The 27,428-nt window shown below is 34.9% G+C and overlaps 1 protein-coding gene across 2 annotated transcripts in view; it reads left to right on the top strand.

The window, feature by feature from the left end:
* ARAP2 (ArfGAP with RhoGAP domain, ankyrin repeat and PH domain 2) overlaps positions 1 to 27,428 on the top strand; it is a 228,206-nt gene that overhangs the window by 95,358 nt on the left and 105,420 nt on the right. For both annotated transcript variants that reach the window (XM_072620438.1, XM_072620439.1), the window contains exons 10-14: positions 15,387 to 15,502; positions 18,382 to 18,581; positions 20,373 to 20,458; positions 24,314 to 24,496; positions 26,989 to 27,163. In XM_072620438.1, coding sequence (XP_072476539.1) covers positions 15,387 to 15,502; positions 18,382 to 18,581; positions 20,373 to 20,458; positions 24,314 to 24,496; positions 26,989 to 27,163 — 760 coding nt within the window. The remainder of the gene's footprint in view (positions 1 to 15,386; positions 15,503 to 18,381; positions 18,582 to 20,372; positions 20,459 to 24,313; positions 24,497 to 26,988; positions 27,164 to 27,428) is intronic.

The following is a 27,428-nucleotide window of genomic DNA, read 5'->3' as shown; positions in this document are numbered from 1 at the left end:
GTTCCCTGTTTCTTAACTGTTTGGCATTTAAAGAGCTCCACAACTGACTTAATTCATCTCATTTTTTTATATACACTCTAGTAGCTCTACTTACATAGAGTGCTGGGCCTAGAGTTAGGAAGGCCTGTTTTCAAATATGCCCTTAGGTACTTATTATCTGTGTGACCTTGAGCAAGTCATTTAACCTCTGTTTGCCTCAGTTTCCTCATCTTCAAAATGGGGATAGTCATAATGCCCACCTCCCGGGTTTATTGTGAAAATCTAATGAGATAGTCATTGTAAAACACTTAGCACAGTGCCTGGCATGCAGGAAGCACTGTATAAATGTTAGTTGTCCTCATCATCATAATTATTCCAAGGAAACTCACCTAATAGCTGTTAGGTTTTTTCCTATCTTCCTTCACTGTGACTTCGTATGGATATTGAATTGTCCTTGAGGTTCAGGGCTATTTATTTGGTTTTTTTTTTTGTTTTTTTTTGTAAACTCTGCTTGTAGCACAATGCTTTGCAAATAATAGGCACTTAATAAATATTAATTGAGTTAATGAAGTTGAATTTAGGGTCTTTGAAGAAGTATAAGAATGACAAATTATAGAAATTAGATGACTCGGTGCTCTCTGTCGTCACTGCTCCTTGCTTTCCTCTCCTTTCCCTTCCCCTCCCCTTCTCCATGGATAGAAGTATATTATGAACTTTTTTTCTTGTTAAGAAGATTATAAATCCTGCCCCAGTGGTCCATTTAAAAATAATTGTCAGACCCAGGCCTTGCTTTTTACCTGAGGAAGTCTTGGTTTTAGTTCAATGGCACATTTCCTTGGTTAGTATGAAGGAATGTTATTTGAAAAACAATTCAGCTATCTGTTATCTGTTAAAACCTTCCCATAAATTTTCTCTTAATGAGCTAGTCTCTCACCACTTGCCAATTTAATATCAGTTCTTTATAACCTCAATTTTCTAGGGCTTTTGGTCTCCACATAAAGTGGAAATCTTAAGCAATTCCACTGCATGGAGCACTGGAATCAATCTTGTCACCATTATGTTTTTCTTCTGTTGGACTGTGTCTGCACTTTCTTCCAGATGCAGGAGTTAACAGTGATATTCGTGCTAATTTTGGTTGCAGCCCTTGGCAGTTTTCAAAGTACATTGAGTTCCTTGGGATTTCACAGCAACCCAAAGGATGATGGTCATTAGCACCCCATTTTACAGACGAGAAAACTAAGTGTTTGAGAGGGTTAAGTGCTTTTGATTGTTTTTTTACACAACTTGCCATGCTGCAAACTGTCTGATGGCGCAGCGTATGACAAGTGCTGGTGTTTTGGTTTGTTTTTTTGATCTTGTTGAACATTTTCTCCCTTTGTGTAGTGAAAGAATTTATGCAAAGTAGATATAGCACTTTAATTGAGGAAGGAATCAAAATAATTATAGAATGATTATAGTAAAGGGGGTACCATGCTGAGTTTTCTCAAAAATAATCTAGGTCACTGCCTGGTATGAACCTGAAGAAAAATAACCTTATTTTTTCAGCCTTTTTTTTTTTTAAAGAAACAAAACACTGCAGTGCTATTAATATCAGTTAAATTAAATCCTCCTTAACATGTAATACCAGCTCAAGCCATTTTAATTACAATTTTTTCATATGCCATGCTATGATGACACGTTGTCTTGACTCAAAATTACAGATTCTGTCTTTTTCAAATTAAAAAGCAAAACAAAATTTTAAATAGATTCTTTTTCTAATATCCTATAATATCTAACATTCTAAATTTTATCTAATATTAATTATTCAGTAAACTTTAAGTGCTGACTCTGCAAGTCACCATGTTATTACTTAACAAATTAAAAAAAAAAATCAGTTGCCCAATTACCTACTTCGGAAAAAATTTGAGACATTGATCAGGCAAATAGTTATTGAATATAAATTCACACTGATATATATTTTAATAATATCTAGCCTATATCTTCAGACTGTAGTGCCTAATTAGCTGCACTTTGTATATATGTTTCCTTATTTGTTTTAGTTTCTGAAATGTTTGATTCTTGACAATAAAGACTATTGCTTTTGACTTTGAATCCCTGGAACCTGGTACATACTAGATGCTTTAAAATGCATTTTGATTAATTTCATTTATTTTCTGAGAACTGCATCTTTCTCCTGTACCCAGGCAAAAGGATCCTTTTTTGCTTCCTTAAACTTTTTGCCACCCCCAAGTTTGCCACCCCCAATCCCCGAGATTCCTGCTTCAACATTTTTCTGTATAATTGTTAGAACCAGAGAGAAATAATTCCTGAGGGAATATATAAGGTTTCTCTTTAGGAAATAGAGACACAGTGGTCATCAAATACCTTTTCTTACTTTTATGAACAGAGGAATAAGAATCCTTATGTAGCCCATGCTGTGGATGGCCTCTTCCTACATCCATTCAATCTGGTAGGTATTTCCACAGTGATATAGTTAGTATAAGACATCCTTCCCCATATCTGTGACTTTCTCGCCAGTAGACACAGAGTCCAGGGGAAAGTGAGCTCAGACTTAGAGAGTACATGTGGCAGAGGGGTATTTCAAGCCCCTGGAAGCTGTTTTTTTCTTTTGCCTCTCTCCTTAAGATATCCGCTCTAGTTGTGTTGCTTTTCTTATGGATTTCTTGTAGAATCTTGAATTGATGTTTTCTGATTTTATTATCTATCTGTAACCCTAGGGCTTCTAGGCGACACAGTGGATAGAGGTTGGGCCAAGAGTCAGGAAGACCTGGCTTCACATCTGTTCGCAGACACTTACTAGCTGTGTGACCCTGAGCAAGTCACTTAATCCTGTTTGCCTCAATTTCCTCATAAAATGAGCTAGAGAAGGAAATGGCAAAGCACTCCAGGATCTTTGCCAAGAAAACCCCAGATGGGGTCATGGCATGACTGAAATGACTGAAAACAACCAAATCTGCAACTCATTGCAGAAACTATTGTCAATCTCTGTTGTCCTGGAGATGTTGCTAGGATGCCAGCAAGAGAAATTCTCATGCTTTGGTTGTCAGAAATTATGAGCTTCTCCTCCAGTTCAGGGGGAGAGGATGTATGTTCTCCTCTCACTCACATGGACTTAGCTGGAGACCTCCACCACTAAGCTCCCATATATTGGAAGCTGGGGTACTCCACCAATTTGTACCCAGTTCCTGTGCAGTGGCACTTAATAAATCTAGTGGCTTTCAAAGACATCTGAACTCCATCAATAAGAGAGAAGAAAGAGATGAAAATAATAGTACTTAAAATAATAAGAAAGAAAATGGTGCTAGATGATGTTCACAGGACCATTGCACAGTTGGTTAAAATAAATGCTTTTTTTTCTACTCATATAAAATATTATGATGTATCCTTATCTTGTGGAGGGTTACTGAAAGCTTTCTCAAGATAATTTCAGTAGGAAATAGAATATTGGGGATGACATCTTGTTATCACAGGATTTTGATTTCTTATGTTAGTCTTTTGTTTTTTCAAAATGTTTGATTCCACGTTTGACATGAAGTCACGTGTTTAAAAAGAATACTTAAGTTTTTCTGAATCACTGTTATGTTCAGGTAGTTGTGGGCAATAATTTGATCTGTGATAAAAGTCTGGTTCCACTCTAATTTATTTTTTGAGTTCTCTAGGATATTTTGACTTCTTTATTTGTGGTATAGTGTAGCAGAAAGAACACTGACTCTGGAGTTGGCTGTCCTGTGTTCCGTCTTTGATACTTCCTATACGATGTTGGAAAAGTCATTTAACTTCTCTCTGCCTTAGTTCTCTGAGTTGTGAAATCAGGGCTTTGGGTTAGATGGATTTTGTGCTCCCTAGGGATCTATTATCTTCTTATCCAAGATAATTTTGAGGTCTGTTTTTATAGAGAAGATATGTCATCCATAATGGATAGATAATAGAAGATAATGAGCTTTTGATATATAATTCTTGCCATCAAGACATGTCTTGCAAGTTATTCAGTAGGTGTTCAATTTTTGCAGCCTCTGGTCATGCATTACAGAGCCTGTGGTTTATAGTTTTCTTGCATAATTTGCTATGTCTTGACTCTGTAAATTACCATGACGATTATTTAGTTCTCACTTCCCATCATAAATCCATGATTCCATAAATAAAACCACACGATTAAGCAACATCTTGGACTCCTCATTATTGATGTATTGTTAGTCAAGTTCATGCAGACATCTGACCTTTTGAGAACTCTTTTGATTCTACCCTTGATTTTAGCCATTCCATACATAGACTTCCATCTCAGTGACTGTGGGTTTAGATTGATGATGATTTACTTTATTTTATCTAGTGTCAGACCCGTCCTACCAATTCCCAGACACTTACATCTGTGTTACTATCTAAACCCTCGTACCCCTCCTCCCCACATACACACATGTGAGCTCTTTGAGAGTAAGGGCTGTCTTGTTTGCTTATATTTGTATACCTAATACTTATCACCATGCCTGGAACATACTAAGTAAGTCCTTAGTAAAAAACTATTTTCATTCATTCATTCTATCTGGAGGTGTAAAACCACTTTCTGTTCCATTTGTCCAATCCAATGGTACATACCCATGGAAAGGAAAGAAGTAAACAAGCATTATGTCCTTCTTTGTGCTAAAAGGAGGCTAAAAACACAAACACAAAGTCAGCCCTGTTAAAAGACAACTCATAAACAGGACTTAAAAATCGAAGTGGAGGAGGGGATAAAGGCATGGATTCATAGTTTTGAAGTCCGGAAGTCAGAGGTAGACACAGGAGGGTGATGCAAGCTGACTATCCATAGTCCCTCCAGAAGATGTAGGCCCTGGGAGGAATTCATCAATGAGAGAAGGGGGCCAGCCCACGGAGGATTATTCCAGGGGGAAGAGACCACAGGTTAGGAAACTCGAGGCTCTGAGGAAAGCTCTAGGACAAGAAAGCAGTTACAGGTATGATTTTGAAGTCTGAAAGTCAGGAGACCCCACTATGAACTCCCTGTTGTTTGGCGAAGTGATGTGTGATGGTTAAAAAATGGTTTTAAGTTTTTGACTTGTTTGTTATATGCTCTGAGAATTTCAGTTTACCTTGGCGCTTTTTATTTTATTGGTGGGTAAGTGTTAATATTTCTGTTGCTGTCTTTGGACGATGGGTTAAATGTTTCATGAATATTGTATGAATTTCTATGAGAATATTTTCCTAATATGTTATGGTACATGTTATATAGTTCTGAAATCACACATGAAAACTGGTATTGATTGCCTTAATTGCCTTAAACATGATATATTACTTTTTGACTTCAATTTCAGGATGCCAGTAAGTCTCTTAACATATTCAGCCACAGCTTTCTCCTGAATATCCTGAACAACAGGAGCATTTTTTTTGTCTTGCCAGAAGGAAATAAAGGTATTGGGTCAAGTTGACCTCTAGAGTCAAGCTCAGAGTCTTTGCCTTCCATTAAAAATGTTTCACTTATCCAGGCAACATGATATTTTGATATCATAAGAGAAAAAGATTCCATAAAATGAAAGAGCTGTTTGATGTTCTCTCCCCCTCCCCAGTGAAGTTATTTAATTTGATATCATCTATGTATGTCAAATGATTACGGAGTTTTGGTTCAAGTGCCCTTTTAATCTAGAAATCATACTATTTGTGAAGGACCTTAATGGATTGATGTGGTTAACCTGAACCGTAATGAGCTCAAACTGTTTCTGAGAAAGGCTTCCTATCATTTGTGCTGTGTTGGTGGCGTGTTTTAAAAATAGAACAGTATTTCCTGTGGGTATTAAGATACTCTAGCATTTTTACTACTTTTTGATAGTAAGTATGTTTTCTCTTACGGAAGCTTAAATGAGGCTGTCGTGGGTACACTGATACTTTCATTGTGTTGGATCCTTTCAACCATATACATGAGCAGATGCTTTTGCACATTATCATCTTTTGGGAATTCTCTATCTCTTCAAATTTGTTTGTTTCTCATGACTCTAGCAGAGTTTCTTCACTCTTTTAGTGTTATGGATCCAGATCCCTTCTCAGAATGTTTTTTTTTTAAATGCACAAAATGAAATACATAGGATTACAAAGAAAACTAATTATAGTGAAATGTAGTTATTAAGAGATAACCAAGTTCTCATACCCAAGGTTAAGAACTAAACCTCTGCTCCATAGTATAATTTTTCATAATGAATTAACTATATTTTTCTGCTTTGATTCATTTGTGATGTTGCTTTCAATTGTTTATTAAGAATAGCCATAATCTCTGATATACCAGACAGCTGTGTAGTGCATTAGATAGAGTGTAAGACTTGGACTCAGGAGGAACAGATTTCAGATCTGCCTTAAACACACTCTAGCTGTATGACCCTGAGCAAGTCATTTTTCTACGTAAAACAGAGATAAAAGAAGTCTACCTTACATATACCTTCCTTATACATATGTACTTTAAATATACCTACCTTACAGGGTTGTTGTAAGAACTGAATGAGAAAATATGTAAATACTGGCATTATTACTTGAATTTTCTGTCTTCTATGGGATTCCTTTTCATTGGCTGGAATCAGGTGATGGACTGTACCAGTTTATTGGAAGAAATTTTAAAGGCTATTTGAAGTCTGTTTATGCTATGTCAGTCCTTGAAAAATAATGGGTTTTTAATACGTAATTCTGCTTTCTGTTGTTTGTTTTTTACTAGGCATTGTTGTCTAGTGAATAGATTGCTAGCTTTACAATTAGAAAAATCTAAGATCAAGCCCCACTTGTTAACTCTCTGAACCTTTCATTCAGTGCCTTAAGCAGCTACCTGAGATGATAAAACTGCTGAGTAGTGACTTATTTCATTTCTTCCCTCAAATTCCTTATGCCAATGAAATCTCAGGTCTGGACCAAACCAACACCTCTTCTCTCTCCCCCTCCCCCCATATTTATATTTTTGTCACGTGGGAGAATTTTGATGAAAATGAGTATATACAACATGGTATCATTCCTGCAACTGACCTGTCAATTTTAGGAGGATTAGGTTAAAAAGCTTAAGAGTTTTGTTTTCTGATTCTTTTTAGATTTTTTTTCATTTTCTGACATGAGCACAATATTATTGAACAGCTGTCAGATCTCCCTCCCCCTTTCTTGATGATCTTATGTGGCATCTTATCATCATCACATAAATGCACACACATATACACATACACATATGTAATAGATATACTGAATGTATGTATAATGCATATACATTCGATACATATATGGATATGTCACCTTATTTCTTAAATTAGGGAAAAACCTTTCTGTTTTGAAGTTTCACTTTTTCAAAACATTTTCACTTATATTCCTGTGTATGTATGAAACAGCGATATAGCTTAAATCCATGTATAGGGTTAGGGGGGCTCTCTGGCAAAGAGGGAAGAAGCGGCATATTGGAGGTGGTGCCCCAAGTTCTCATGGTCTGGCCAAGCTCTGAATCTGGTGTTTCCTAGGACAGTTGGTGCCAGTGGCACATCTGTTTATAACAAATGTTTGAGCAATGGGTTCTAACATCCCTGGCACTGAAATCTGGCATTTGGTATTTTCAAGAATAGATTGAAAATTTCAACAAATATGGGATGGGTTATTTTATGTTTATGAATATGAAATGTTCATTTTTATTTCTCACCATGGAATTTTTTACATTATCTTGATAAGTCTAAGTTAATCTTGGCTAAATTTTATTTCTGTAAGTGTATATCAAGATTTTTAAGATATTTTGAGTATAAAAACATTTTATATGGTAAGTAAAAGTTTAAAAATCATGTATTACAAGGTGTCACACATCTATGGTATTTACTGAGCTCACTTTTTAACCTTAGCAAGCATTTGAAATAGTATCCTTGGCTTTATACACTTAGAAATTACAAGAAGATGTTTCCCTAGATGTTACTATGAACGTTTTATGTAAAGTGCTTTGCCATCATGAATAGAATAGATACATTAGTTAAAGGTTGTGTGTGAAAATAAATTCTGTGTATGAAACCCCACTTAGTCCTTAGAATTTTTTTAGAATTGACAAGACATTCCCTTTTGCGACTCACAATAATGTTGTACCCACAGTTGCAATGTTTTGTGGTTGTGTGTGGCCATGACATCAGGGCGATGGTGACATGACCTGCAGTTAGCTTTGATTTGAGGGAGGGAGGGCTGTGCAAGGTCACCAGCTTCACTTTGCTCTCCAGAGGCATCTGGGTCCCGGGGTTGGATACTGAGCCATGTGTTAAGGAATATGTTGGTACATGCTAAGATTTATCTAGTCTTTTGGCATTTGTGTATAGAGCTTCGGAAACCTCCCCACAGTCATTCTTCTATGTAGTGTTATTTCTTGCCCATAACATATATAGTAAAGGTCTGCCTGTATCATCTGTTTTCTTGGAGCAAAATAGTCTCCTGATGATTTCATAGATTATTATTGCTAGAAAGGACATGAGCATTTATCTAGTCCAAACTCCTCATTTTTTTTAGGTGAGAGAACTGAGTTCCATAGACTTTTAAAGAAAGTTAGTTTTACAGTATTAGGTCCAGAATTCAAATCTCCTTCACCTGCTGTTTGATATATTCCTTTTGTCATCTTTTTTTTTTCTTTTATCATTTTTTTTCCTAAAAAAATACTATGCTTCTTTACATTAGTGCAAACCAGATGTTCACTGAGAGACTAAGAATATATGGAGTTCTTTGGTGTAAATATCTTCTATTCGGAAAGGGTCCTCCAATTCATGTTTAGACAAAACTTTGCTGAAAACAACAAAATTCCTCGATTGATTTCAGATGGGCTGTTGATATAAAATGCCTCCTTAATTTTTTTTCAATCTTAATTTCTCTTTAAAATATTCTTCTAATTCTATTTTAGTAAATAAAAGTAAATTCTGTTTGAAACTTTACAAGTAACATCTTGTCTTTTTTATAACCGAAATAAAAAAAAAAGCTTATATGATCAAATGCAATTATTTTTTATTTTTAATTGAGGAAAGTTATAGTTAAATGATGGTCCATCTTATCTTGAACTAGTTGCTTTCATAATTTTATGTTTTTATATGTCGTAAGTTATTAATTTATATCTCAATATGTGTGAAAACTTTCAAGACTGTGTATTTCAACTAATATATTTCATGTCAGTTTGTGCAACTTTTAAGCTTCTGTGAATTAAACTTGCATAAAATATCAAGCCTTAAAAAGTAGAAAAATGCAAGTAGTTTTGATAAAGCTTATAAAATGTGTCTTGAAATCCCTTTTGCCCATTTATTTGCAAGCAGGTGTTTATAAATAAATAGTCACAGATATTTCTTATGATCCAGCCAGATCTTTGATTCTTTGAACTTAACTGATGTGGAAGCAAATGTTGACTTAATAGCTTTATTTGTTATTCCCAGACAGTAGAATATTTTATTTGGGGGAATTTCATAGTTTCACCAGTATGCATTTAATATAAGGCATTTCTAATTTAAAGTACTTCCCAGCATTAAATTATTCAAATACTTCCCTAAATTAATTTTGGCTTTAACTCTCTATATGAAATTATACATTCAGGTTTCTTGGTATAACTAATTTTGTTTCATAATTTGAATGTGACTAATGATTCCTTTATACACATTATGAAAAATTAGCACAAATATTCTTGGTGTGATGATAACAGCTAGGAAATGGAACTAATTGATATGAAAATGAAAAGGTGTTGATTGAGAGATCACATATATGTTTTTGTTTCTTTTACAAAATTCAAATAGCTCACAGAACCCAAGAACTTGAATAGATCTCACCTCACAGGATATTTCATCCAACCCATACTTGAATGTAAATTTCTTTTATAACAACATTGGCAAATAGTCCTCCAGCCTCTGCTTGAACACTTCCGGTACAGAGGAATCCTAGTACTCTTGTACTCTCAGTGCTTTTAGTGCTCTTATTTCACTCTAATTGTAATTGTTAGGAAGCTTTCCCTCATGTCTCTCTGAAATCTGCCTTTCTGCATTAACTGTCCATCCTTCCTAGTTCTGTCCTGGGGCTAGTCAGAACAGCTTTAACCTGTTTTCCTTATCGCTGGCCTACAGCAATTTAGATAGCTAGGAGTGTGTACCTATGGAAAGAAAACTCAATATTATGAATTTTTTTTTGAAGTAGCCAGTTTTTCTTTGTAGTTTGTAACAAGTATATAAAGACGAACTTTGAGGCTTTCAATTCAGCCATTTTTAACTTTTTTGTCTGAAGTTTAAGAGTTCCCTTGAGAAGAATAATTTGACCTTTGTTCCTATCCATCAACAAATTTATTTCAGTTGAATACATGAAATCATTTATCTCAGAGGAAGCGTTTTTTCATAAAAGACTTTAATAAGAATAATCCTTACTGTCTTTGGCTTTTAGCTAGTTGCTTAATTGATTAAAGCATAATGCTAATTCCAAGATCATGAGCATTTGTTTCATAGGGTATATCTTGAAAATCCATGCTTTAGTCTTAAGGAAACTTGATGAGAGCAGAGAAGACCAGTGTCAGTACGGAAGGGAAAGAAGGTGTACAATTCAAAAAGTGTCTTCTATTAGGAATGATTAGTAGTTGTTCAGTTATGTCCATCTCTTTATGACCTCATGAACCATAGCACTCCCGGACCTTCTATCCTGCAATGTCTCCTGAAGTTTCATTGTTTGCATGACACTTTTCTGTCCATCTTATTCTCTGCTGTCCCCTTTTTCTTTTGTTTTCAGTCTTTCTCCACACTGGAGTCTTTTCCAATGAGTCCTATTTTTTTCATTTTGTGGCCAAAGTATTTAATTTTCAACTTCAGTACTTGCCGCTCTGCGGAATATTGTGAATTCTTTAAATGTTGACTGATTTGATCTCCTTGCTGTCCAAAGGACTCTCAAAAGTCTTCTCTAACCCCAGTTTAAAAGCATTGATTCTGTAGTGTTCAGCTTTTCTTACAGTCTAGCTTTTACAGCCATGTGTTAGTACTGGGAAAAAAAAAAATGATAACTTTGACTAGACTGACCTTGGTTGGCAAGGTCATGTCTCTGCTTTTTAGTATTCAGTCCAGATTTGCCATAGCTTTGCTTCCAAGGAACAAGTATCTTTTAATTTCATAGCTGTAGTTGCCATTTGCAATGATCTTTGAGGCCAAGAGTATAAAATCTGACACCGCTTCCATTTCTTCTCCCTGGTTGCCAGGAAGTGATAGGACCAGTTGTCATGAGCGTTTTTTTTTTTTAATGTTAATCTTCAAGCAAGGTTTTTATAATCTTTTGTCCTCATTAAGAGACTTCATAATTCTTCTTTACTTTCTGCTATAACAGTGGTATTATCTGAATATCTGAGACTGTTGATAATTCTTCTAGCCACTTTAATATTGGCTTTTTTCATCCAGTTGGACATTTTGCATGATGTACTCTGAATATAAGTTAAATAAATAAGGTAACAATATGTTTATAGCTTTGTTGTACTCCTGTCCCAATCTTAAACCTATCAGTTGTTCCATGTTCAGTTTTAACTATTGCTTCTTGACCCACATAAAGATGTTTCAAAAAACAAGTAAGATGATCTGGTACTCCCTTCTCTTTGAGGACTTGCCACATTTTGCTCTCATCCACACAGTCAAAGGTTTTATTGTAGTCAGTGGTAACAGAAAGAGATGTTTTTTGTTTTTTTTTTTTTTCTGGAACTCCCTTGATTTCTCCATAATCCGGTAAATACTGGCAATTTGGTCTCTAATTCCTCTGCCTCTTTCCAAACCAGCCTGGAAGCCTAACTTGCAGAATTTTAACTGTAACCTTGCTAGTGCATGAGAATAACTTGTGATTGTTTGATAATTTGAATATTCTTTGGTATTGCTCTTTAGCATTGGGATGTAAACTGTTCTTTCCCAATCCATTGGCCGTTGTAGAGTTTTCCAAATTTGCTGGCACATTGAATGCAGTACTTTAATAGCTTCATATTTTAGGATTTTAAATAGCTCGGTTAGAAATTCATCACTCATTGTTAGCAATGCTTCCTAAAGCCCCATGACTTCAGGAATGTCTGGTTTTAGATCAGTAACCACACTAACATGGTTTATTAGTGATATTAAGATATTTCTTGTATAGGTCTTCTGTATGTCCTTACTACTTTCCTCTTAATCTCTTGTACTTCTGATAAATCCTTACCATTTTTGTCTCTTGATATCTCTAATTTTCTTAAAGAGATCTTATATCTTTTCCTTTCTGTTGTTTTCTTCTATTACTTTGCATTGCTCATCAAAACCTTGCTAGTCTGTGGAATTCTGCATTCGGTTAGGTATATCTTTCCCTTTCTCTTTTACCTTTTACTTTTCCTGTTAGCTATTTGTAAAGCCTTATCAGATAGTTATTTTTTCTTGCTCTTTTTTTGCTTTGGGAATTTTTTGTTGCTGCCTCTTATACAGTATTATGAATCTCTGCCTATAGTTCTTCAGGCATTCTATCTGCCAGATCTAATTCCTTAAAGTCATTCATCAACTCTACTTCACATTCATAAGGGATGTTATAAGGGTCATATATACTTGGTCTAATGGTATTAGAGCCTTCTTCAAGTATGAAGGACAAGACTTTTGTTCACACTTCATTGAGGACAAATTTACTTTTCTTTTAGAGGTCTTCTGTTATAAAACTTAGTGTAATTTCCTCACTGCTTAATCATATACTGTAGCATGACCTTCTTGTGGGAAATAGAGACAGTTTTATATTCAGCAAGAATCACCAAAAGTTATTTTTAAATTAGTGAAAGAGCTAATCATATTTGTAAGACTTTGCTATATGACAGTTGGTTGAAGGAACTAGAGAAAAATAGCATGAAGAAAAGAATATGGGAGTGGGCAGAGAGATGTGATAGCTATCTTCAAGTATTTAAAGGGCTTTTGGACCGTTATGTGGTGGAGGGATTAGACATGTTCTGTGTGGACAGGTAAAAGTTGACAAAAATACAGTTTGGGCTTGATATAAGAATGAAAAAATTCCTAATAGAGCTGTCCAAACATGTAATAAACTGCTTCTGGGAGTATTGCAGGTATAAGATGTAAAGAATATATATAATTCAAGGATATATGCTGAGTGTAACTTCCTATGATCTTCCTTATCCCTCTTTGAAGATGGTGCAGGTGACCTGCATTGAGCTGGGTTTTGTCAGATCTCAGGAGCTATCTCATATCTGGGTTTTTTGAGACTTTAAAGGGACACTGGAATCCGTCCTTCTGGACTGAGCAAATTTCACTCCATTAGATCAACAGAATAAGAATGTTGCATATCTATATGGCAATCTTTAACTTCCCCACACAGCTGTGGCCTCTCTCAGTGACTTAGTTCTTTCTGCTTTCTTAGAACTCTTCAGCCAGAGACTAGATGCTCACTTGTTGATTGTGTCATTGTGAGTATTTTTGTGTGTGTGTGTGTGTGTGTGTGTGTGTGTGTGTGTGTCAGCTGGACTAAATTGATGCCCTTGCAACCTTGAAATTCACGATTTATAATTCTTCCACATTTTGAAGCCTGGGTTATATGTCCTTTCTTATAGATTAAAATGTATTAGTTGTGGAGGGACTTCTATTTGCATTGTCAGAGAGACTTATGGATCTCTTGATGATTTTGCAGAACCATTGAAATCATAGCTAAAAACTTAAGGAAGAAAAAACATTTTGAGAATAACGACATGCACCATGATTGAGGAGTAGTCATGTCTTTTACTTGAAAAAAAATTGAGAAGCAAAGGGGCATGATGATATTTAAAATTCTGTTTCATTGTGTTTTGAATAAAGAACAGTACAATTCCCCTAAATGTACATTTCTGGAGGCAAGCAGTTCACATCTTGAATAATTTACATTTGAATGGAAGTATAAATGGGGAAGTGAAGGATGAATATGAGAAAGGATGTTCCTAGACTGTGTATGTCATATGATGGCTTTTGAACCCTTATATTTTTCTCCAAGAGAAAATGCCACATATTTCTTCTCTGAACTACAGTATGAAGATGCCGGCTATTTAATTAAGTGTTCTGAACTCTTGTTTGTTCACATAAATCTTTGTATGATGGTACCCAAAACCTTATTTCTTCTTAGTGGTACAGTAATATTTTTAACTGATGCTGTTAAAGTGAAAAGTAAATATTTCTTTCCCACAGTAATTCTTTATTTGAAACTTGAATGTATATGAATGAATATTAGATATTATTTTAAATATGTAATAGTTAAATAGATTATATATTCACAATAATTCATTAAATTTATAATCTATCAGGGAGGTAAAAAGTTTGTAGTGTATATGGAACTAAATGGTCCATTCAGATATAGAAGTTAACACTTTTTTTATATTTTCCTAGGGGAAAAAGAAACAGACATTTAGTTACTATAAGTTAAACCAAAAACTGTAAAAGCTATTCAAAGATTTCTGTTAAGTTGATCTCTTTTCTGCCGTTACTAGTATATCTTCTCCATTCCTTATATATTAGGCATTATCTTTGTTTAGGATAGCAGACTCTTTCAGTCTCTTGATTTACTTCCATTAGCTTTTTCTTGTGGGGTCAAATTAAAACTGTGGTGCATACATCAAAACTTTGTTCTTTGGATGATTTTAAGATGAAGATTAGAAATTCAACCCTTTCTGTTACTTAGCAGCAAATGAGGAAAATTTTAACAAAATTCAAAAAGTGATGAAGGTTATATGTAACACATGGCAGGAGTAATGTTGAATTTTAATTAAAAAGATCAATATTTTAAATTTTTAATATTTAACCTCTTAAATCTCCCCCATAACTTTGTAGCATTTATGCTTCTGAGGTTATCGATGCTTAAAGATATACTGAGATATTTTGGACATTCAGTATTTGACAAAATTATAATAGCTAAAATATGGTGTGTTTTAATGGCATCCAGCACTAGTAACACAAATATTTTCTAGGAAAGATACTTCCATGAAAAACCACAATTTTGGGAATTTAAAAACGGAAAGAGAAATATATAGCAAGAGAACATGTTATTGTTTACATGTTAAAATGAATAGTGCTTCTATCCAGGATGCATGAATAAATGCAGGGTTTTCCTCAAATGTTTTGGATCAAAGGTAATGCTTTTATAACTTTTAGCGACCATGCCTGCCTTTAAAAACAGAGAAAATATATTGCCCTTAGGAACTACATGCTGGTCAGCTTATCTTCCACTTAAAGGAAAGCAAATCAGAAATCATTAACATCCAAACAGTAAATCTTAGAATATCATATGGTTTTGAGAGTAACAAAATAGCCGAAGGAAGAAAAATAAATCTTTCAAACTAACTTTTTAAAAATTTGGTTTGTATTCAATAAGTATGATTACTAAAATGATAAATTTTGATGTTTTAAAAAAGAATTCAGCTTTTAAAAATAAACATATTTTAAAATTTCATATGTTTGTATTTTCCAAACTAGGATTTTAAGAGTGGACTTGGTATCACTGTAATTCCTATGAATTTAGCAAATGTAAAGCACGTGGATCGGACTGTAAAACAATCTTTTGAAATAATCACTCCCTACCGAAGTTTTAGGTAAGATTTAAAATCTTCTACTATTTTAGTGCTTTTGGCAGATTTAATTCTGTAAGTTTTAAGTTATTGGTCTTAAATTTAAAATGTACAAGTTAAACAGTGAAATTATTTTGTAGTGACTTGATTTTTTTTCCATATTTGCTGATAAATTAAAACCTTACAAACTAGTTTTAGAAAATCAAGAAGTCAAAAGAAAGATGTAATTCTCCAGTTTTGTATTAGGGTAACAGTTGGTACAGTGCATAGAGTGCTGGCCTGGAGTCAGGAATACCCAACTTCCAAGCCAGCCTGACTGACTTACTAAATGGGAAAGCCACTTACCCTTGTTTGTCTCAAATCTCCATCTGTAAAATGAGCTGGAGAAGGAAATTGAAAACCAGTCAGTATCTTTGCTAAGAAAACCCCAAATGGGGTCACAAAGAGTTGGACATGACTGAAACAACTGAACAGCAACAATTTTATATTACTTCTGATTAGACTTATGAAGACAATTTTGTTTCTGTCAAAAATGTATAAATGATTTCTTCTGTAGATACAAGTCCATACAGTAATTAACAGAAAGGGAACAGAAGGGGAAAAGAGCTCACAAATTCCTTCAAGCCTTACTCCTATCTATTGGGGGCAGCTAGGTGTTGCAGGGGATAGAGCACCAGAGCAGGAGTCAGGAGGACCTGAGTTCAATCTCACTTCAGACACTTGACACTCATTAGCTGTATGACCTTGGGCAAGTCACTTAACCCCAACTGCCCCATCCTGGATCATCTCCGGGATGAATATCTGGTCACTGGATTCAGATGTCTCTGGAGGATAAGTGAGGCTGGTGACCTGCACAGCCCTCCCTCACTCAAAACAAAGTCAAGTGCAAGTCATGTCATTATCTCTCTGATGTCATGGTCTTCTTCGGCAACGAAGGACGAAATCCATTCAATGCTGTGCTTTCTCTTTACCTGTCTAAATTCCAGTCACAAGACTTATATGTAATGTTATCCTTGAAACCTCCCCAGACAAATCTTTTTCTAGATAGTTTTCACCTTCAAGACCTTTTGGAGCATTTATTATCCTAAGCATTTTATTTCATTGCCAGGAGGTTGACCATGAAGTGATTATCATTATGATTATTTTTTGGGGGGAAGCTGACACAATTCTAAACTATTTACTTGCGATGTGATCTACATCAGCAAGGAGAGTTATCTGCAATGTGTAGCAGATTCCAAAAATTTTGGAGTAAGCATATTTTACCACTAAGTTTTTTTCTTGCTTTATTTTCTACTTCAAAAAAAAAGTTATTTCCAAAATAATATTTTAAGTACTTTGAAGCCAAGGAATGTATTCCCTCTATAACCTTACATAATCCTAGTCTTATAATGAATGTTCAGTTGATAATTTTTGAACTTAATTTAATACATTTATATATTGCCAGTCATCTGTACCCATGGAGTTAGTTTTAAGGCCTGAAGAAATAATAATAGCGATCTATAGTCTGCTGATTATATAGTAAATCCTTTCAAGAGACTTTTAGTATAATTGGTCAGAGTTTTTTGTTACCTTGTTTAAAGTTATTATTCTCTTTATATCAAGAAACCAAGGACATTGCCACACAAATGGAAAATCTAGTTTTTGTAGTTTAGAGGTGATAGCTGAAGATAAGATAACACATTTTAGTTTTGCATCCACAAATTCCAGCACCAACCAAAAACTTGCATAGGGACTTCTGACCACCTGTTCTTGTGTAGCACCAGATATTTGTGTGGGAGCCAAATTTATGAATATCTTGGTGATTGTAAGTTCTCCAGCTTCTCAAAAAAAATACTAGCCCCATAAGTCAATGCTTTATTTCCAACGATGGTGTAGCATTTATTAGACCTCTCTTATATCTTAATATAGCATATACTTGGAGGAGGAAACTTAAGATTTTATAAATTTTTAGAAAAATAATATAAACCACTTTGTGACACATCCTGCATAAGGTCACATTTTTAATGTACTGAGCCATTAGATTTGCTGAGTGGACAAAACTAAATTAAAGCATTATGTTACATCTGTGAATTGTCTCATGATTTGAGTATTAGCTAGTGTTTATGCAGTACCATTAAGATTTACAAAGCCCTTTCCATATGTTATCTCATTTTATCCTCACTACAAACCCGTAATTATTGCTATTTTACTGATGAAGGTTGAGAAAGGTAATATGACTTGCTCAGGGTCACACAGTTAATAAATGTTAAATGTACTATTAGAACTTCAGTTTTTCTGGTTCCAAGTTCACTGTTCTAACTTCTGCTCTACCTAGTTGCCATTGATGCCTAAATCTGCTATAGACAACAATCATTTGTAGAAACTATGGTAGTCCCTAAACTTATCCTTCTGACTTTTAGTTCATTTTTAGTTTTTAGTCAAATTCCCTGTTCTGATGTGCAATGACCATTGTTAGTTTCTGTTTAAAGCTAAACTGCATGGCTAGGAGGTGCTTTGTGAATTGAGGGTCAAGTTACAGACCTAAAACTTCTCCGATTCTTTTTTTGAGTATTCTTTGTCTACTACTTGGGAAGTTTTAAGTTTTTCATCTAAGCCTTTGACATACTAAAGTAAGAGTAGTAATGTGGTCAGGGGAAATATTTATGACTGCTTTCAAAATATATAAAGCCAAAAACAAAGAAAGGAAAATAAGCCATTATTTTGAGAAATAAAATTGGATATTTCCAATAATTTCAACTAAAAGTGGATTAAAAGCAAACCCGCCATCACTTTTAAATTTGTATGGAGGACAGATTTTTAAACTGTGATTCCATCTTTGGATGCAATGACTATGCAAACCATACCCTCTGCCTAATTGGCCTTTACAATGGAGATCAATAAGACAGAAAAGTCAATTGTTTCAGCTTTACAGCAGAGTCGGAAAAAGAGAAGCAAGAGTGGATTGAAGCCGTGCAGCAATCGATAGCAGAAACTCTCTCGGATTATGAAGTAGCTGAAAAGATTTGGTTCAATGAGTCAAACAAGAACTGTGCTGATTGTAAAGCGCCGGATCCTGACTGGGCATCCATCAATCTCTGTGTTGTCATTTGTAAGAAGTGTGCAGGTAATTAATGATGAGCAGTGCTGCTGGGCCAGGGTGAGGGGGATGTTGTGCATCCATCCCTTTGTTCTGCCATGGGTCAAGTCCTCCAGCTGGTGATAATGATGAAAATGATGATTGTAAGCCTTCATTGGATGTGACTTAGTGAGACGGGAAATGCTGAATGTTGCAAGCATGTATTCACATTTCTCACTAACTGGTCCATATGTGTATTTTTAAAATGAGAATTTCAAAGCATCAGGCTTTATTTTCTTGATTTTAGGCATGTGTCTTAAACTTATGTAGTGATTTTTCATTCTCCATCTTCTAAAAAAGATGCTATGTTAAAATTTTTTAAAGATGCTAGAGAATGTAGGTACATGTTAAGCTCTAATTTCAAAGAATTATAAAATTGTAGAGTCTCAGAGTTAGAAGGTAACCTTAGAGGGTTTTCAAGTCTAACTTATAACTGGAGGATAGTCCCTTTTACAACCATGCAGGTGTTAAATCCCTTCTTAAAGAGCCCTAGTTATAGAGAAGTCACTGGCACCTTTGAAAACGCATTCCACCTTTAGGCAGTTCTAATTATTAGGAATTATTTTTTCTTACATTAAGCCAAAATCTACCTCTCTATGATGCCTACACATTTTTCCTAATTTTGCTCTTAGCCCTCAAGCAAAAATCTACCCCTCTTTCCATATGTCAGTCCCTAAGATACTTGAAAATAGAGTTCATGTAACCCAAGTATTTTCTTCTTCAGGCTAAAAATTCCCACTATCTTCTACTGAACATTGTGTGGCAAGCTTTTAAATCCTGTCACCATCCTCATTACAACTTTTAGGCAAGTTCCAAGTTGACTTTATCCTTACTAAAATATGGAATCCAGGCCTGAACGTAGTGCTTAAATACGCTGCTTGACCAGTATAGAGTATGTCAGAAGCCTTCGGTAGGTCTCCCTACAATGAACAATTTCATAACATATCATGTGATATAAGCAGTAGAGTGCTGAATTACCTTCCCCTAGCCTAGAGAAACTGAGAGAAGGCATATTGTCATCTCTTTTGCTTCTCCTTTGAGGGATGAAAATGAGAAGAGGAATGTAATATAGGAGGATATAGCAAGGATTTGAACCTGCTGTTCTGCCTACTTTTGGAGCTCCCTCTTCTTCACTTGCTGTTATCTTTGCAGTTTTTTTTAAACCTCTTTAGCATAACATTTTAATCTCTTCACAGACTGGCTTCAATTTGCCTTTCCAACCTCATTTAACATTTTTCCCCTTTGTGTACTCAGTCTTCTGGTCAACCTGAGTTACAGCGTGTTCTGCAAACTTGACATTTGTCTGGCTCCTGTTTCTGTGAATTCATGCTGGCTGTCTCTCATCCCTGGAATATTCATTGTCTTAATCTCTGCATTTTAGAATCTTTGTCTTCTTCTATGGGTCATCTCAAATGCTGCTTCCTTTGTGAAACCTTCTCCAAAGTATTTTTCCCCTCTTTAAATTTATTATTTTGTAAATTTTATTTACTACCAAACTTTCTCCAATTACATGCTTACCTATGTGTACTTCACAACCTTCCTAGTAGAATGAAAGTTCCTTAAAGTTAAGGACTATTTAAAAAAAAATGAAAGCAAAGGCATTCTTTTCCTAGTGCCTCTAACAATACTTCACTCATTGTAAGCTTAGTAAATATTTCTTGATTCAAATTGGATTTTTAAAATATTATTGGCAAGAATAGTTTTTTTTAAAGGGCCCCTTTAAATGAAAAAAAAATACATAAGTTGAAAACTTGTATTAATTTATTTTTTATCATTCAGGACAACACAGATCTTTAGGACCAAAAGATTCCAAAGTTCGCAGTCTTAAGATGGATGCCAGCATTTGGAGCAACGAACTCATCGAGGTATGATCCAGAAATGTATTTTGAGTGGCTAATGGGACAGGAAATGCCCATGTAAAAGGTGGCAGATGATGGGCATTGAATGGTTCAGTAGCTTTTTGATAAAATATTAAACATATATAAAAACTAAATATTACCCTTTAATAATAGGATTAAATATGATATGATATAAAGTAATACAGTATGCAATGATATAGTATGATACAATTAATGTAATTGTGCTTCTTAAATGACAGTATGTTATAGTATACACACATATATGTATCTGTGTATATTTAAAAAAAAACTTCTTTAGTATTAAATCTTTTTGTAGTAAATATGATCCTGGACCATTCTGGGTCTACTCTAACCTCCTCATTTTATATAAAGACACTGAGATCTAAAGTGGCTCAGTGACTTTTCCAGGGTGATAGACCTTGCTCTAGCACAAGAACAAGGCAGGACTTGGTTCACACCCAGGCCCTCGGACTTCCCGTTCAGCTCTCTGCCACTGCCCCATGTTAACTTGTTTTCTCTTTCAACTGGATGAAGAAGCTGAAATTTACTTTTTTAATAAACCAACATCTAATATTTTGTTCTTCACAGAATTTCACCATATGAAGGAGCTCTAGTGGCTCCTGAGTCTAGCCTATGGCTAAAAGGTGATTTCAGCAATATTCAGCAGTTGTTGTCTAATATTTGCTTTAAAGACCTTCAGTGAGGGCGCAGATCTTTGCCCTTTGGGTTTGCCTTGATTAGTAAGAACTTTCTTCTGACATCAAGCTTTAAGTTCTCCTCTCTACAGTTTCTACCCATAGTCTTGCCTTTTGGTGCCAAACAATACAAATCCAATTCCTCTTCCAGTTGACAACCATAAATATAGATAAAGATAGATATCTCATCCCCCAAGTCTTTTGTTTTCAAGATTTATGACCCTCAGTTCCTTAAGTTGATGCTTATATGGTGTGAATAACCCCAATCCCTTGGCATCTACTTTGAACCACTGATTTGCTACTACAGAAGATTCTGTAAATATTTTGAGGGACATGAGAACTTTCTGTTTCTGACTTCCTTAGAAAATATGCTTAGCAATGAGATTTTAGCTAAAAAAAATATGGGCATTATAGTTGCTTTTTAAAGCAAAATCTCCAATTGCAGAAATACTTGGACCAGTTCAGAGTTTCGATAGTATTTTTAGAGTGCCTGTTTTTCCAAAGTCCTTCCAACATTGATTTGAGGTGAAAGTTTGGTTTTGTTTTGACTCAGATTTATTTTATTAAAGATTTGAGTAATTCTTTCCTGTGGTTGCTAATTGTTTGCAGTTCATATTTTCTAGCTGTTTGTTCATATTTAAATATATCTACTGGGGGAATAGGCCTTAGTTTTATGTATTTGTGTTATTTCCCTGTATCTCTTAGATTTTAAATCTTTATTAGAGATATGTGATATAAGGATTGTTTTTACTTATTGACAGCTTCCCTTCTTATCTTAGCCACATTGATTTCATTAATGCAAAAAAATTAGTTTCAATAAGCAGAATTATTTATTGAATCTTTTGTAAGCCCCTCTTTCCCTTGGTTTGGTTTTGTGAAGAATTCTTCCTCAGCTATAGCTATAACTGATCTGGTTCTCTTCTTTTTTTTAATGTTGAAAAGTAATCATCAGGGCCCATTTCTTGGTGAAGTCATGTAGAATCTTTTAGTTAACTACATCCTTTCCTAAATGTTTACTAAGCAGTCCTTTAAAAAATTTGTTCTGCAATGTTTTCCAGGAATAAAAATAAAGTTCATTGTTCTGAGGTTTGTGGCTTTTGTTCACATCCCTTTTTCTGAAAATCGGGACAATAGATGTTCTTTCATTATTTGAGAATCTATTACATCTGGTCCACACGACCTGACCTAAGTGCTCTCCAGGAGCATGTCAGCTCTTTGAGGTGTGAGGACTATTTCTTTTTTGATTTTGTTACTGCAGTGCCTGGCATAGTAAAATCTTATGGGATTGGAGAAATCCAGCTAGGTCATTTATTATTATCTCATTTAGACCTTGGGTACCAACTTCTTACTAACTATATTTGTCCTGTCGTTTGCACTCCAAATATCCCCTCCTGGGCATTACACACGTAAGAAGATATAAATTCAGCCACTCTTATCTTCTCGCTGCCATCAGCTGTCATCTTCCCATTCACTCTGTACAGTGATCTTATTCCTGGGGCAGCTAGGTGGTGCAGTGGATAGAGCACCAGTGCAGGAGTCAGGAGGACCTGAGTTCAAATCTCACCTCAGACACTTGACACTCAGTAGCTGTGTGACCTTGGGCAAGTCATTTAACCCCAATTGCCTCATCCTGGGTCATCTCCAGTCATCCTGATGAATATCTGGTCACTGGATTCAGATGGTTCTGGAGGAGAAGTAAGGCTGGTGACCTGCACAGCCCACCCTCATTCAAAACAAAGTCAAGTGCAAGTCATGTCATTATTTCTCTGATGGCATGGTCTTCTTTGGCAACAACGGACACACACACACACACACAAAATAGCTAACAAAACCCTTTTTGTTCTTAGCTTTTCTCAGTAATTTCAGCTTATTGTGGACTTTAGCATATCAGATGTTGCTTCCACAGGTCTGTGTCGCATGTTTGCATTCATTCTTTTTTACATGCCCTTGTTTCCATCTTTATGTGTTTTTAAAAATTCCAAATGGATTGACAAGGCCCTTGTGCATCTCCTGATCTTTTAAAAAACTCATCACAATGGTTTCTTTTTGTTTCTTTGGAATTTCATTCTCAAGAGCTCCTCACCCCCACAACTTTACTGCCCTTGTAAAGTTCTAGTCTGTCGTTTCATACCTGTCTTTCCTCTGAATGCTTTCGAAATCTATTCTCTCACAATCTAGGGTACATTTAGACTATCGATAACTTTCCTCTTCTTATAAATTCTAAGATAGAGTGGTTTACTTCCCCACAAAATTCCCATCATTTCTACTCCACACCAAAGAATTCTTCTCACTTACTAGATCCAGGATAGAATTTTCCACATTCTTTTACTTTCTGTATGATTTGTTATTTGGAGTTGTTATTAAGGCAGTCAAGACAATATTGGTTGCTATCCATTTGCTAGAGAGCTCTAGCAGGTGTCTGGATTTGTGCCTTTGGAATCATCTGTTTTAGCAGTCCCTAGGAAGGAGGTGCAGTTCTGGGCACATAGTAGGTCCTTAATCTATGTTGGTTGACTGATTATGTCTTGAATACATGCCCAACCCTCTGGTTGTAGCTGTAGGCTGATGCTTGGCTCGTTACCCCCAGCAGGCAGTTACCAAGCATTCCTTGTCTCCTCTTCCTCCAACTCTTATTGGATGATATTTCAATCTTGGGTCTGTATCATATTTCCTCAGATAGCGCATAATTGCTTCTTCCTTTGCAGAGCCTGTTGTGTGTTCATTAGCTCCACATATTCAGCAACTTTTCTCTCATTATTACTGCTGTACTTGAAGGTCATTTCTTTTCATCGCATTTGGGTATCCCTAATTCCCAGGGACATAAATAAGAAAAGAGTTAATGATCAAATTATAGACATTATAATAGCTAACTATAAAAATTAGTGTTTTTCTTTGAAACAAAATTATAAACATGGGGAACAATCATGCTGTCCTTAAAATTAAATGCCCTTCTGCTGGTTAGTCTTATTTTATGAGAAAAAAGAGTGGGTGCCTGGATGTATTTATACTCATTTTGGGGAGTAAACTGGTTTTTAACTCTAGTCTGTATTCTTCTTCTCAGCCCATTAACAAAAAACAACTGATTCCTGACCCCTCTAGCAAAACGAAAGTCTGTAAAATGCTTTCACAATCACATTTCTTTATGTCTCATATTTTTTTCTTCCAGCTTTTTATTGTCATTGGAAACAAAAGAGCAAATGACTTTTGGGCTGGAAATCTTCAAAAAGAGAAAGAATTACACATAGATGCTCCAGTAGAAGAAAGAAAACTTTTTATTACTCAGAAGTATAAAGAAGGACGATTCAGAAAGACACTTTTAGCCTTTCTTACCAAAGAAGAATTAAACAAGGTATGCTAAAGCTGATTAGGAAAATGTGGTTTTCAAGTTTCCTTCTACAGATGTGTTAGTGGTGAAAGAAAGGAAGTCATTTATGACTTAACTGGAGAGTGTAACTCTGAGTTTAATTTCTATTATCTTAACTTCTCTGATGAAATGACCAAGTGTTATGTGACTTCTTTTATTCAGCATTATAGGGAATGAACTAAATATAATAACTGGACATAACTGTCAAACTCTTTGTGACTCCATTTGGCGTTTTCTTGGCAGAGATATTGGAGGAAACAGGGTTAAGTGACTTGCCCAGGGTCACTCAGGTAATAAGTAACTGAGACCAGATTTGAACTCATGAACATGAGTCATACTGACTCCAGGGTTGGTACTCTATCCACTGTGCCATGTAGGTGCTCAACCTGTTGAGGTAGAATTGTCCATTTTAAAGGCTATATTTTATTTCCTTTTCATCATTATTCATTTCTATCCATTTTATCACATTTTCATCACTGCTCCTTTCCATCTAAAAATATGGGATATATATATCTGTATATTTGAGACAAATAAGGTCCACTTCCTCCTCCTCCTTTTTCTTCCCATGGTAACATACAATCTAAGGCACTTGCAGAGCATTTGGAGAAAAGCTCCAATTAGCTATCTCCAGGGACTGCCCAGCTTTCCCCTAGCACTGCATGCATATTTTTATTATTGCTTCTATTTTTTCCTCTCTACATGTGTCAAAGGAGGTTTACTTTCCATGAAGATTGTATTTTGGGTGGTTAAAAATTTATTTTGATCATGCTGTGTATAGTATCTCAGAATCTAATATTTCTCAAGATGTTCTGCATATTTTAGATTTTTTTAAAGATCACATATTTTAAGGCAGAGATGTACTTATAGCAGTCTAAGGTTAATTGATCCACCCACCACTACTTTTATCTACTTATGAGTTATTTGGAAAAAACTAGCATTTTTATATTCTTTGCTTCCGTTAGTTTGACTTTTAACCATTAAATTTTTACTGTTGACTAATGAATTTTGAGTATAAATAATGAATAGCAGAATCATATTATATTTGCCTTACCAGTCTGCCAGGACTAGGAATACTGGATATATGAAAAATAAATTTATTTATATGAATATATATATAACATGAAAAATAAATTATTGCTTTTCTGAATGTATTTTGCCTTAGGCCTTATAAAAAAAATTGAGCCTTAAAAACCTGTACCTTGAAGCTACATGGCAAACCTTAAACTTATAATATTTCTAAACATAAATGCCAAATGAAGAAACCTTAAACTTATAATATTTCTAAACATAAATGCCAAATGACTAAAGAATTACCTAGTTCATAAACAATGACTATTCTTCAGTTGGTTTTTTTTTTGTGAAAAGTAGAAGTCTTTATACACCAAGTATCTAAAAAGCAAATTCATTTGTTAATTTTGCTCAATTATCAACTAACCCCCAAAGTATTCTCATTCATTAATTTGCAATTCATTTAGTTTATTATTTGTCATTGGAAATACGAGATTCATGTATCATGTTTTAAGCCAACATGAAGGGTTGCACCATGGGAATAACAGATTTTTATCACACATGGCAATTAATTTCCAATTACAGTTCGCTTTGTACAGGATGCTTAGCTTTATAGTATTTGTGCAGTAAGTCTGTTTGAACACTTCTGACATCTTTACTTCTACATCAGCATTCTTTGTCATTATGTCATCCACTTGATTCTCGTTTCCTTTGGTGAAACCATCATTTCTATTGTTACTGTCTTTATTCTCAGTTTTTACTCTTTCTTATCCATATTAACAGTTTAAAAAAGGGAAATTTAAAATTCCCTCTCCCCATTACGTTTGGGCTCTTTTAAACCTAAAATTCCAGTGATGATGTAATTCAAATAGGAGCAGACTGTGAGACAGGACGCTGGCTTTGTTTAAACTGGTGTTTTGCAATAGTTTGAGGAGTAATTCTGTTCATTTTCACCAGTAGTTTGAGAGGTAATGGTCTTCATTTCCACCGTGACAGTGGGAAGCAGGTAATAATTGAATCGCTGGGAAGGAAAAGAGGTCAATTAATTTAGGCCTTCCTGGATCAACTTTACATAAAATTGTATCCTTATTCTCCTTAAAATGTTATCAATCTCAGAACATTGATCATATGCATATTTAGGGGGAAGAACTTTTTCATGTCAATATAGCACATTTGGGGGATTTTCTTTCATTTAAATATATCACCTTTGATATAGGGACTTGTGAATTGAAAGCTAATGGTAGTTCGTTTTGCACATTATAATTTAGATGAGAGAAGAATGCTTTTTGTCACTGACTTACATCCTACTGTCATATTTTAGAATCTTGTAATTTAGTGAAAATTAAGTATTCAGCCATTATCAATAACATGCAATTGTTACATTTGAGGGTGAAAAATATTGCATTATTTATTTTGCATGATGAGTTTAAAATGTTCTAGTATATATTTAAATTTTTAATATTGATTAGGCCTTGTGTGCTGCAGTAGTTAAACCTGATGTTCTTGAAACAATGGCGTTATTGTTTAGTGGAGCCGATGTCATGTGTGCAACTGGAGATCCTGTTTACAGCACCCCCTACTTACTAGCTAAGAAAGCTGGACAAAGTCTGCAAATGGAATTTCTCTATCATAATAAATTCTCAGGTAAATTTTCACTCACCATTTTATTGTCCCAGTTTTTATTTTCTTTAGATCTTGAATTCTATGCATATGCAATTTTAATATAACATTAAAATAGAATTAAATGTTGATATCCTTTAGATTATAAGCTCCTTAAGGGCAGGGACTGTCTTTTGCTTCTTTTTATATGCCCAGACCTCAGCTCAGTGCCTGGCATAGTGCGCTTCATAATTGTTTATTGTTGATTCATATGGTTTGGGGAGAAGAAGTTTAAAGAATGGACAAGGTA

Source organism: Notamacropus eugenii, chromosome 6 (genome assembly GCF_028372415.1).
Source record: "Notamacropus eugenii isolate mMacEug1 chromosome 6, mMacEug1.pri_v2, whole genome shotgun sequence".
Classification (NCBI taxonomy): Eukaryota; Metazoa; Chordata; class Mammalia; order Diprotodontia; family Macropodidae; genus Notamacropus; species Notamacropus eugenii.
Note: the sequence above shows the minus strand (reverse complement) of the source record. Positions and strands in the feature narration are given on the sequence as shown.